The 13,142-nt window shown below is 42.6% G+C and overlaps 1 protein-coding gene across 1 annotated transcript in view; it reads left to right on the top strand.

Moving 5' to 3' along the window:
* The window catches only part of cdh23 (cadherin-related 23), a 71,145-nt gene that overhangs the window by 13,519 nt on the left and 44,484 nt on the right, over window positions 1–13,142 (top strand). Inside the window, exons 11-21 of the mRNA XM_016664801.1 lie at window positions 1,252–1,400; window positions 7,055–7,115; window positions 7,818–7,966; window positions 8,177–8,312; window positions 9,213–9,601; window positions 10,500–10,601; window positions 10,722–10,724; window positions 10,859–11,008; window positions 11,962–12,090; window positions 12,169–12,300; window positions 12,427–12,654. Of these exons, the coding sequence (XP_016520287.1) occupies window positions 1,252–1,400; window positions 7,055–7,115; window positions 7,818–7,966; window positions 8,177–8,312; window positions 9,213–9,601; window positions 10,500–10,601; window positions 10,722–10,724; window positions 10,859–11,008; window positions 11,962–12,090; window positions 12,169–12,300; window positions 12,427–12,654 (1,628 nt within the window). The remainder of the gene's footprint in view (window positions 1–1,251; window positions 1,401–7,054; window positions 7,116–7,817; window positions 7,967–8,176; window positions 8,313–9,212; window positions 9,602–10,499; window positions 10,602–10,721; window positions 10,725–10,858; window positions 11,009–11,961; window positions 12,091–12,168; window positions 12,301–12,426; window positions 12,655–13,142) is intronic.

The following is a 13,142-nucleotide window of genomic DNA, read 5'->3' as shown; positions in this document are numbered from 1 at the left end:
ACTGAAGGCAGGTCAGGTTTTATATGAAAACATTTGTTGTAGTCAAATGTTTTATTGCAGCAACTTATAGATTTGGGTGAACCAAGGTTTACTTTAAAGGATGTCAGAGAGGAGATGTGGTCCTAGTTACCATGGCAACAGAAGGAAAGCAGAAAACTTGGAAAAGATTATAACTTTGAGTTTCATCTGACATTTTTGTAAGTCAGATGTTAATTTGAAAATCTCAGTTTTGTCCTAATTTATTCCTGAATTTGGGCAGGAGGACCACACAAAATCAGATGACAAATGCCATCCATGTCCAGACTTTAACTAGGCCATTCTGACATTGTCATTTGATGTAACCATTCCATGCAGCTCTGGTTGGAGATTCAGTTTGATCTTTATTTAGCTCTTTCCAAACCAAACTGACTTTATCAATGCTGCTGAAAGAAGACGTTCCCGCATCCTGATGCTGCCACCACCGGGGCCATATGCAGCTCAGACACAGAAGCCCGGATATTTGGAACAGACTCAGAGCTGAGCTGTGGACATCTGCAGCTCCTCCAGAGGCATGATGTCAAACCCATTTTTCATTTCTTCTAATTCATATTTATGGTCTAAAATATTTAAAAGTCTGAGTTGATCATTTGGATAATATTTCTTGACCACTTTTGCATGGAACTGTAAATGTTTGTCAGGTTGTTCTCAGCGGTGCGTTTTCTCTTACAAATAAAAGTTCCCTTTTCTGTGTTTCTTGTTTCTGAACATATGATGGGAAAACGCTGCTTGTGGTGATTTCAGACTCTTGCTCAACAGCTTTTGTTCCTGTTTGAAAAACATCTCTGAGGTTTTCCGTTTTGTCAGGAGGATTGAATCAGGGCAGCTTATCTGCTGGAGGCACCGGAGAATCCAACAGAGACGATGTGAAATGGAGCAAGACAAGAGAGTTACAGCTGCTCTGGTTTACAGGCAGAGGGAGAGAAGTGAATAAAGGGCCAACATTGTTTCAGTCATAATTCAGTCCATTATGCAAAATTCTAAAATGGTTTGGAAATGGCAAAAAATGTTAGGAGATTTTCTGCATGGATCTGTGAATGAAAGAGAGAACAGTAGCAATTAGCAGCAGTAGAGGCGGTGAATGTGCCTTTCTCAAGGTTTATTTGATTAGATGGAGCAACAAAGATCAAACTGAATCTAAACACTGCAGCAGTTGAGGCTGTGCTGATATATAATGAATGTTTTCTGAATGTTTTTGGTGTTTCTGTCATTCAGACAACGGTCCAGCAGACAGCCGAAGGACGGGGACGGCCTCCGTGTTTGTGGAGGTTCAGGACGTCAACGACAACCGGCCCATCTTCCTCCAAAACAGCTACGAGACCAGCGTTCTGGAAACCGTGCCCATCAGAACCAGCATCCTTCAGGTGGGGCGAGCCTGGACGCCAGCAGCACTTTAACAAATTCAAGACTCAGTTTGCTTCACATTTACTGAGTCATTTATGAAGGTCTGGTATTTTGGCCAATTTAAAATCACTTCTGTTTTTATAGTTCTTTCTAAAATGACCCTCTGGTAAAGACGGGTAAAGAAAACTTTAAAAGTGAATTTATCTTTTATTGCAGAACCAAGACTCCGCATGTATAAAAACAGAGTCCAGTTTGTTACCCATTGTTATGTACAGTGGAGGTTCTGTGGTGCTGTGGGCCTGTTTGTCCTCTGAAGGCCTAAACATGAATGTGTCATCATTGGAATTATTCTGATAGAACATAACTGCAGTAGATTAATTAATTACGTAGATAGAAACACGTAATAATTTAATATTTCTCTCTCTCTGTAGTCTTCTAGAAGGTGTTGCTGTTCCTGGTTTTGGAAAATGATGCAGATCGATTCCAGCCAAACCATCTGAGATGATTTTATTTTAATTTTTATACTATTTTACATCAGGATCAGACTGAATTTGGTCAGTGTGGCTCAGAAATGTGTTGAAAACATCCAGTTTTCCCCAGCGGCTGTTTGAGTCCCTAATAAAGTTTTTTTTCCCGGTGTTCTGCATCGCGCCTTGTTGTCGCTCGTCTTAGACAATTTTATAACAAATACATCAAAGAAACTTCCAGCAACAGCTTCAAAAGCTGTTTTGATCTAATCAGTGATCAGTCAGTGGTGGTCAACCTGTCAGATTTCAGTGACGTAGTTGAGCAGACAGGGCGTAGTGATGTGGGACTTCATGTTGGGGTCGGGCTGCAGCGTCTCCGAGGCGACATGCCGGGTCAAACGCGTCCTGTCGCGCTGGTGCGGCCGGCGGTAAGGCGGTCGCCTGAAGGACAGGTTGTAAGAGCGGCGGTATGATCCCAGTCTCCTCCAGGTCTTTAGCTGCGGCTCAGAGGACAAGCCTCTGCCGCGGGTCAGTCTCTCCCCCGGGGCGCAGCTCCTCTCCAGGTCGCCCTCCGAGGTCGTCTCCGAGCGCCTGTACACCGCCAGGAAGGCCGCCAGGCCGGCCAGCAGCAGGGACAGACCCAGCACCACCATAATGGTGAACTCTGGGTCATGCATATCTGAGGGATGAGACGGAGGCTGCAGGACGGAGGGAGAGGTGGAGGTGGTGGCTGACAGGATGGAGGCAGTGATGTTCCCACCAGGAGAGGTGGAGGTGATGTTGGAGTTTGGGTCGGTGGTGTTCATGTTGTCTCTGCCCTGGACGGAGAAAAACACCGTCATGGCAAAATGTTTTTAAAACAAATTATGAGCAAGTTTATTTTCTGTTTGTTTTTTTATCACTGTTAGCAACGGCTTTTTTTGGAGCATGACTTCATGGTCTGTTTGGATGTGGAGTCAGAGCTAACAGTGGTGGGATTGTGATGCAATGAGCTTCGCTGACAAACTTCTTTCATAAGTTCATAATTATAATTTTCAGCCATTATGTCCTGAATTAACGCGTCTGATTTCTTCTAGTGCAGAATTATGACAAACGTCTCCAGTCAATGACATAAAAGTCGGATCAAATGTGACATGAGCCTTCAGACTGCAGACACTTTGAAAACAATCAGATAAATATCTGAATTAGTTCCACATCTGGAAATGATCGATCAGGTTTTTGGGGGTGAAAAGATCAGAACTGGGCTGATCAGACTGCAGGGAAAAAACAGATTTGAGTTTTATTTGCCTGCTGTATGAATGTAGCCTTAGAGAGGCCTAGTCAAAGCCTGGCCCTGAATCCAAATGAGAGTCTGTGTCGTGAATAAACGTGGTTGAGTTGTTTTGCAAAGAAGAACAGACAAACTTTTCAGCCTCTGTTAGAGACACTCCAAAACTTTGACTTAAGGGGGTAAAAACAAATTTATGCCATATTTCTGTAAGATTTTAACTGTTTGTTTTTGTGTTACACAGTGAAATTCGTGGTTGCTACCAGACAGAATGTGGAAAGCGGATATGAAAGCTATTACACTGCATCAAAATGCCATTTCAGCTCCGGACTTGGCCAGTCAAGCTTATGAAGCTAATGGAGGTTCATTTTAGGGTTTATTTTGTATATTAAAATCATACACCCAAGGGCTTACAATATATATACACACACAATAATGCATAGAAATGACTGCATGCACGCGTAGACGCAGCGAGTGTTCGGCATTTGCAGCAATTATGTAGCTATTAAATCAAGGACTACAAAACAGTCAATGGTTGACAGGCTTTCTTCAATGTAAAACAAATTGGGTTTATTAAAACGCCCCTTGTAAAATGCAAAGCAGCCACCAACTCTACCTCCGCCTCCCCCCTCATTCAGCGCGCCCCCATCTTCAGCACGGTAACATTTGTAAATGTCATCATCCTTAATTCAGTGGAGACAAAGCATGGCTTATCGGTTTAAGGGAAACACATTGGGACGTGAAATTATTTTTAAGACCAAATGCCAGGAAAACTGTGAAAAGGCCAGTGGAGCAGGATGACTCGTTAGAGAGTCAGTTCATTAGTCAGAGCCTCCATGCACATCGCATTCACACACACATTCACACACACACCCGACTGGAGACACACATTTCTGTCTCACCTTCAGGTACTGCAGCCGGCTCATGCTGCTGATTTGAACCTTGGCAGCTCCTGTAGTTCTCATTGGACCACACCTGACATCTCACTGCTCAGCTGTGACCAACCTCCTTCATTCTGCACAGGTTCACCAACATTAAAGTCTAACTGCTAACGCTGGAAAACTGGAATTTCATTTAAAGTATTTACCAGGTCTGGAAGAGCAACAAAGCTAAGAGGATGGAAAATATTTATGTTTGGAGTCAGTCATTGATGTTCCATCCATCCATCATTACATTCATCCATCCTTCCTTTCTTCCTTCTTTTCTTCCTTCCTTCCTTACTTACCCACAGTTTGTGCTTTTTGCAGGCTTATTAAATCCTGTCCTCTGTAGGAATTTTAAAAAATGTCTATTTAATCTTTAAAGATAAAAATAACTTGATGACTTCAGAAGTTTAAGTTTGGAAAAGTCTGAAATATTAACGCATATCTCTAAAGTTCTTCATAATGACAAATCTTTTCTTCTTTTACAATCTTTTCCTTTTGGCTTCATTTTACTTTTTTGTATTCTATTTATTTGTATTTTTTATATCTTGATCCAATAAGTGAATGTATTAATGACTGGATGGATGATTGTGACTTTGTGGATTCTAACATTTCTAATTATTTTTCATGTAAAGCCAACTCTCTGTGCTCTGCTCTGTCCACATTCTCAGCCACATGTCAGAAAACAGCAGCAGCTCTGAGCCTGATTCCCATCTCAGTCTGTTCACACTGAGTCCAGGCTGCAGGATGCTTTAACAAACTTTTTTCTAGTTTCAACTTTCCAAGTTCAGTTCTGTTAAGTCGAATAATAAAAAAAATTTTTTTAGGAAGAAGTGTCATTAATATAAAATGAATGCCTGGTGGAAAACATACTCACTCCGTCTGAAGTCTCCTTAGCGCAGCACCTTTCTGGGTTCCAGTAACTGTGGTAGAACCTGTTCTTTGTGAATCCACATAGTACTTGTTTTTCTGCCTTAAAGTGCTGCTTTCCCAGAAACGGAGCGGGGAAGCGATGGGGAGGAAAACGGGGAACGGCAAAGAAAAGGGGGCAAAACGTGTGCAGCAAATTAAAATGTATGTTTTTCTGCTGTTCCAGTGGAAAGGAGCTAAAGGGAAGGCAAGGTATTTAAGTCAAAAGTTTTGTGAATATTTTCTCTTTTCATGCTTCACAGGATCACATTTAAAACGACATGTGCAACAAGTTCTTGCTCTCTGTGGCCCCTGTTGTAGGGCCAAAGTGGTTCACTCCGCTGTGTAACACTCTATTCATCACTCAGCAGTCTGACCCCCCAGCGTCATCCTCCTCCTCTTCCTCCCCGTACTCCTCTTTCTCCTCTCCTCTCCACGTCCCTTTATAAAGCTAATGAGACTGAAGTTGGGCCCCTCTACACACAGGCAGAGTGAGAGAGCAAAGGAGGACACACAGGCGGAGGCAGACGACTCACAGCGCCTGTTTCTGCTCAAACCTCCTGAGAAAACACCCATATTCCATCAACTGCTCCTAATTTGGGAGGTTATAACCTCAAACATCAATATATTTTATTGGAAAATTTTATTCATTGTAACTTTATCAACAAAAAACTGAAAAAGTGGCCTGCATTTGTGTTTAACCCCCTTTACTCTGATTGCCCAAAATAAAATTTCCCACAAAAATGGCACAAAAAGATTAAAACCTTCCCACCACAACGCAGCGTGGCAGGTGTTTAACCCTAGATGACAATAATGGTTATACAGAGCCGTGTTTCTCAAAGTGGGGGGCGCTGACCTGTTGGTGGTCCACCAGGAAGTGCTATGGCGGTCTGAGACAGATGGAGGAAAGTCAAAAATCAGAATGTTTTTAAATTATAATTTTTATTAATAAAGTCTAAGCTGTTTTCAATTGTTGTTATGAAATATTAATTAAAATAATTATTTGAAATGTTATTTGCCATGAACAAGCTGCTTTGTCGCTGAGATGTTTGATAACACAGATATGGAGGACACTGCTGTAAAAAACCATAAAGGTCTTGTTTCCAACTAAAATCAAAAGGTTTGACGCAACATTTATGCTAAACCATTTGTAATAACGATTGAATAGTGACTAAAAGTGAGAAAAAAACATTCTAAAAGTTGATGTTACTGTACATATCTCGCAGTGTTATTTGTGGGTCTTCAGAGGGTTTCCCCATCCAACACACTGTGGGAACTCGTCCTATAAAGTGTTGTATTGTTGGGCTGAATGGTTTTGTGAAGCCCTCTGTAGATTTACATTCAGGTTTCTGCATTCTGCTAAATCTGAAGCCTCACCCAGAGAGTCGGTGACACCCGGAGGATACTGATCTGTCATCAGGTCCGTCTCACTTGGCGCCAGCAGCCGTGGACCTCTGTAGACTCAGAAGCCAATCTTCTGACACGGCCCATTCAGCAGCAGCGCAGCATGCTGCAGTATTTATCTGTGTGTGCTGCAGAGCTGGGCTGTGTGTGCAGAGGCCAGCCTGGCTGCCTGCCTCTAACTGGAGGACAAGGAGGGCATCATTGCCAGGCTACGGTGGTCGTTGTGGCAACATGAGGCTGGGTACCAGGGGATGTGGACTGAATGACAATGTGGACTGTAAAGACTCCAAAATACCCAAACCGTTTTATCTTCTGTAGTGAACATTTAGACTGTGAGAAATCCAAATTTGTAATATTGATATCTCTGCTGGTCAGAAGTTTATGCTCATGTTTTTTCAACATTTTATTTTTGTTTTTTCTGACAGTTTGAGTCTGCTTAAAGAGCAGAACAGCTGCTAACTGTACATCTAGAAGTCTCTGTGTTAGATCTTCATTTTATTCCTTTGTCTTGGTCTGAGTATTGATCAGTCATTTGAGTGCTTGCAAAAAATAGAGATTAAGTTTTTGTAGCATTTCACTTTCATATCAGAATGGCTTAGGAATCCCAAATTACTGACTTTCATGCTAATGTTAGTGGATGTGGATGTGTAACCTAATATAAAGCATTGTTGTGTGATTTCTGCTGGTTCCGTTTCACTGCACAGGTTCAAGCTACAGATGCAGATCAGGGAGAAAATGGCAGAGTTCTGTACAGGATCATCACTGGTGAGTTCCTGCTAAATATGCCTAAAACCACATTTTAAATGTCTCACTGTCAGGACTTGAAAAGTCTGGATCAACTGTGTAGTTGTGTTTAGTAGTTCTGCAAAATGATTTCCAACAAAGAACAAAATTCAAACTTATTTCTGACTTGGTGGCTGTTCTCTAGAACCTTAAGGTCTCTTTCACCGAAAGGGGAAAACCAGGATCGTTTGCTTGTTTAAGGAAGTGAGTTTCTTTAAAAACAGAAGGCCAGTCGGTGAACCCAGTGTCACCCTCAGCATGCTTTCAAACATTTTAAGAAGGATTTTTAGTCTGTGCCTTGTTTGATCCTCTGTTTGCTTCAACCTTATGAATTGTTACAGCACAACACTGAGATCTCTCCTAATGGCAAGGAGAGTGTTTGCAGCAGGGAATCATGGGTAGCACAGATGTACTAGTGATGGTTTTGTTAAAAAAAAAATCTTTGTCTTTTTTTTATTATTTTTTTTACTGAATATGTGTTCTGAAGTAAAGGTGGAATTGTCTTAATATTTCATTGTGAGATTCGTTTCTATACAGTAGAACCAACAGCAAATTCAGTTTAATATTCAAAATGAAATGGATCGATGTAAATTAACTGAGTTCAATTGAGATTTGACTCAAACCTGGAGTATTTTAAAGACTCCCCTCGTCTTTGTCTCTTTCTGTTTGTGCCTGTGGCTGCAGGGAACAACAACAACCTGTTCAGCATAGACAGGCAGAGCGGCCTGGTGACCAGAGGCGTCCGGGCGCTGGACCGGGAGACCAGCAGCTCCCACGTGTTGGAGGTGGAGGCCTTCAACAGCGATGAAGGCAGCATGCGGAGCTCTGTCAGGGTGAGACGTGTGTGAACTGCACCCAGCAGGCCACTGGTTCATGCTCAAAGTGTTGCAAACATTATCAGAAATTTGAACAAATTCTGCTTCAGTGTTTTCTCCATTAATCCAGTTTAATTCCCACATTCTGATTCAGAGGTTGAAGCTGAATTCGGCTAATCAAGCGCAGGCTTTCCCATTGTGTAAAGTAGTAAATACGTTCTCCTGCAGGTGATCATATATGTTGATGATGCCAATGATGAGGTGCCAGTGTTCACCCAGCAGCAGTACAACCGTCTGGGCCTGAGAGAAACGGCCGGAATCGGAACCTCTGTGATCGTCGTGCGCGCCACCGACCCCGACACCGGTGAGTCTGACCACACCTGGCCAGAGCTGCACGCTCTGCTGGCTTGTAGAATATCGACCCAGCCACTAGTTGGTGCTGTTCCACCAGAAATTCTTCTTTTTTTTTTTTACCCTGTTTGTCTCTGGTGTCTGGAAAAACGTTGAGTTTTCTGTAACTGGCATTTAAAGTCTTACTACTTCCACAGTTTGTACTTCCTCTCTTCACTTCCCTTGCTGTTAAATTGTCTCAGTGGCACATCTGATGATTCTGACAAACATTTTCCAAAACATCAGAGTGGCCATGAAACCGAAATAAACACGTCCTAATAAAGTTTTTCTGTAAATGTAAAATCGGGTCAGAGGAAGTTTTAAATATAACTCTGTTATGAGAACTTTGAAATCAAGCCGAGTTTATTTGTGTAGCAAATTTCAGCAGCAAGGCACCAAAAAAAACATAAAACAAAAACCAATTAAGAAACAAGATATATATAGACATATTATTTTGTCAAATCCCATGAATCATCATGCAAACATCATATATTGACCAATGTTCCAGTTATTATGAATCATGGCAGCTCTAACCAGGAGGGGTTTCGCCTTGATTTAAAGTCAGTCAGTGTTACAGCAGTTTTTCCGTTTTCTAGAAGTTTGTTCCAGATTTGTGGAGCATAGAAGCTGAAAGCTGCTTCTCCATGTTTGGTTCTGGTTCTGGATGCAGAGCAGACCAGAACCAGAACACATGAGACGTCTGGAAGGCTGATGCAACAACAGCAGATCTTTAATGGATTCTGGTGCTGATGATTTATAAACTAACAACAATATTTTAAAGTCGACACTTTAAAACTAAAATCCCTGTTAAGAAACTATTAGTAATAATGTGATTCTGGACTCTGGATGTCTGTGTTTCTGTCCTGCTGTTCAGGTGATGGCGGCGCTGTTGCCTACTCCATAGTGTCCGGTTCAGACCGTAAGTTTGAAGTGGACGTCAGCACCGGTCTGGTCACCACTGTGGACTACCTGGACTACGAGACCAAGACGTCCTACCTCATGAACGTGTCGGCCACCGACCAGGCGCCGCCGTTCCACCGAGGCTTCTGCACCGTCTACGTCACCTTACTGAACGAGCTGGACGAGGCCGTGGCCTTCTTCTCCGCAGGCTACGAGGCTTCCCTCCGGGAGAACATCGCCACGGGAACGGAGGTGGTTCAGGTCCAGGCCCAGTCTGCCGACAACCTGAACCAGCTGACTTACCGCTTTGACCCCGACACGTCGCCGGCAGCCTTAGCCCTCTTCAAGATAGACAGCGTCACGGTGAGCAGAGAAAAGTCTCACATCATGTTCTTATTACACACTTTATTATAAATATATAAAAAATTTCACACTGCAGTCACAAAATTGTATTCTAAAGGGATTTTGTGTGAACAACCATCACTACATAGTGCATATTAGTGAAGTGGAAAGAAATAATAGGTAGTTTTAATGATATTCGGTCCCTTTCTTAGGGTCACCTAATGAACTTTTGGTCTGTCTGCTGTTGTTGGAGAAAAACTGACACAGCACAGAGTTAATGCGATGAAGGTGAAATGGAAACGCATTTTCTGAATTAGTTCTGATGTAACGAACATCCACTGGTGGGTCTGCCCTACCAGGGGCATGAAACTTGACCAAGCCTCCAGACGGGACGACTCTCCATTTTTCTCAGATGTGTTGTTCATGCTACTTTACAACCTCTACACCTTGTTTATTAAGCCATAGATAATACCTAATGAAATTATATTTGGACTTTTATTTTGAAGGTTCACTAATGTCTCTAGACGTAAATCTGGTGGAAATTTGTGACTGTAACGACATCAGTAGGTGGTTTGAGTCTCTGTTGGCAGAATAATTCCACACTTGTAAAAATCTCCACAAGATTTATTTTTTCTTCCACTTCGCCGTTGTGCTTTGCTCTTTTTTCTTGGACAACCTCCAGTGAAATACTTCGTCTGTGGTTGTGAAATAACAAAACTTAAGAACCTTAAGCTGTGTGAACAGACCGCCTCTGTAATGTCTCATCATCATTTTCTGCACTCTTGTTTCTGCATGAATGAAATCTGATCAAAGAGCTCAATGCTTTGAAGTTCTTCCATTCCTTTTGTCTGGATTTTCCTGATAGCTCTTCGTTTTTCTGTGTTTTGTGACTCTGGACCTTTTGTTTGTGGCGTTCCAGGGCCGCATCACGGTAACAGGCTTGCTGGACAGAGAAAAGGGAGATCTGTACACTCTGACTGTGGTAGCTGACAACGGAGGACCTAAGAAGGACTCCACTGTGGTACGTCGCTTTACTTTTCTAGCATTCAGCTTCATCGTTATTTTAAATGTATTGTGTCTTATCTGTTGTAGAATAATGACATTCTTCTTTTATCAAATGCATCCCTCTGTGGATCTGCAGAAGGTAAGGTTCTGGTATTTCATAGAGCAAAAAGCAGAATGGAAATCTGCCTGTTTGTTTTTGTTCCACTCATTTTAAAGGTAAGTACCAAACTTCAGCCTGTCATGGAAGCTACAGATCATTTTGCTGCTTCCCAGGTTTCCATCACCATTCTGGATGAAAATGACAACAGTCCTGTGTTTGACATAACGTCTGATACGTCTGTGAGCATCCCAGAAAACACGGCCATGGGGAAGAGAGTGGCAGTGGTGCTGGCAAAGGACAGTGATGCTGGTTTAAATGGACTGGTGAGGCTTTACTTCAGCACTTCTACTAGTGACACCAGGGGTTCTGAATTTGAAACAGAACACTTTTGTAATCATGGAGAAGATGGCACCGACACAGAGGTTAAAGGTCATTGCATTTCATTTTGAAATCAAGGTATAAGAGTCTGGAGGAAGATTGGAGAGGCACAGAATCCTGGTTGCTTCAGGACCGGACTGTAGTCCGGTCTGGTCTACAGTCAGTGATGGTTTTGGGAGGCATGTCATCTGCTGGTCTGGTCCGCTGGGTTTTATCAAATCCAACACCAGCGCAGCCGTCTAGCAGGAAATTATAGAGCACTTCCTGCTTCCCTCTGCTGCTCAGCTTTATGGAGATGCAGCGGGACGAGTCACCAGCCCACACTGCCAGCAGAACCAGAAGCTGGTCCAGTGGACAATGGTGTTTCTGGGCTTGGTTATTATGAAAATGCACTGACCCATATCCCACAGAGAAACTGTTGGGAAGAAGAAGGTGAAGATGAGTGACACCAGAAAACATCTGCATCTCTCATTAAAACAAGCTGGGATTCCATGAAACGTCAGCAGAGACAGAGGCCACGCCCCTCCATGTCACCCTGCATTACTGCAGCAATTCATGCAAAGGAGCCCTGACAGAGTACAGAGTTTGCATACTGTACCGTAGACAAAGCAGTAACAGCACTATGGAAGCCATCAGAAGCAATAGAAAGAAGCCATTTTAATGTATTTACTATAATAATTCAGCCTTTTGATGGGCTTGTATATCCTGATATTGAATAGAAACCAGGTGTGGCATTTAGGACAGATGTGAGGGAAAATATCCCAACATAGGAAGGACCCTTGTCACCAACAGTTAATCACACTGCAGTATTTTTGCATGTTTGGAGCAACTTTATGATTGAATAAACTCAGATTATGTTTTTATTGGATCTGATTTGTCACTAATGATCTTCTCTCAGGTGAATTTCACCCTGGTGGCTGGAAACATGGAGGACGTGTTCAAGATCAAAACGGTGAATAACAGCTATGGAGAGGTTTACGTCAACGCTGCTCTGGACCGGGAGTCTGTAGATCGCTACCTACTGAAGGTCAGGCGGCTGCACTGGGGAGTTATGACACATTTCAACCTTTATTGATCTGCATTTTTAATATTCACTGTTTTGCAGGTCCGTGCCACTGATAATGGTTCACCGACCACCAGATACACGGACCACTCGCTGACCGTCAACATCCTGGACGTCAATGACAACGCTCCTGTCATTGAAAGCCAGCGGGGATACAACGTCAGCGTGAACGAGGTGAGGACGAGGTTTATCCCTGGAAGACAGTTTAAGTTTGCCTTTCAATCATTGTTACAAAAACATTGAGATGTGGAGATTCAGGCCCAGGTTTGCTGTGAAGTTTGATCATCTTGTGTTTTGCAGAACGTGGGAGGAGGCACCTCAGTCATGCGAGTGATTGCTACCGACAGGGACATTGGTCCGAATGCCATGCTGTTTTATTACATCACTGCTGGAAACCAGGACCTGACCTTCCGCATGGACCGCATGACCGGAGAGATGGTGACCCGGCCGGCCCCTCCGGACCGAGAGCGACAGCAGGAGTATCGCCTCAACGTCACTGTGGAGGACGACGGCATGCCGCCGCTGTCGGTAGGATTCCGATACGGGAACGCTGAACCTAAATGTTTCTTACTTTAAACATTTAAAGGTTTTAAATATCGAAGTTTTTTTGAAGTTGAAATGAAAGTTTCTATTTTGTTGTTGTCATTTCCTGTGAGCAACGAGTGTTGTTCTTATCTTCTCCTTATTTGCACTTCAGAAAGAGCAGCATTGTCTCCTTCATACTCCTGATACATTTGACTGATGAAGCAACAACCAATGAAGCAAAAAGTTGTTTTTTTTAAAACAGCAAACTTTATTTTCAGAAAATCAATCATCACATTGTTGATTTCATGCTGATCTTTGCATGAATGTATGAATGAATACATGTATGCATGGCTCACAAGCTTCTCTTCAGGTAAAATCATTTTTATTTTTTCACTCCATGCTCTGCAATGCAGGTGTTTCTTTTGTTGTTTTTTGTTTTTTTCCAGTTTTCAATGGAGGTTAGGAAAAACTTTGATGATTATTGTGGAAAA

Source organism: Poecilia formosa, unplaced genomic scaffold (assembly GCF_000485575.1).
Source record: "Poecilia formosa unplaced genomic scaffold, Poecilia_formosa-5.1.2 Scaffold513, whole genome shotgun sequence".
In the NCBI taxonomy this organism is placed as follows: Eukaryota; Metazoa; Chordata; class Actinopteri; order Cyprinodontiformes; family Poeciliidae; genus Poecilia; species Poecilia formosa.
The sequence above is the reverse complement of the archived record's forward strand: the minus strand, read 5'-3'. Positions and strand labels throughout refer to the sequence as shown.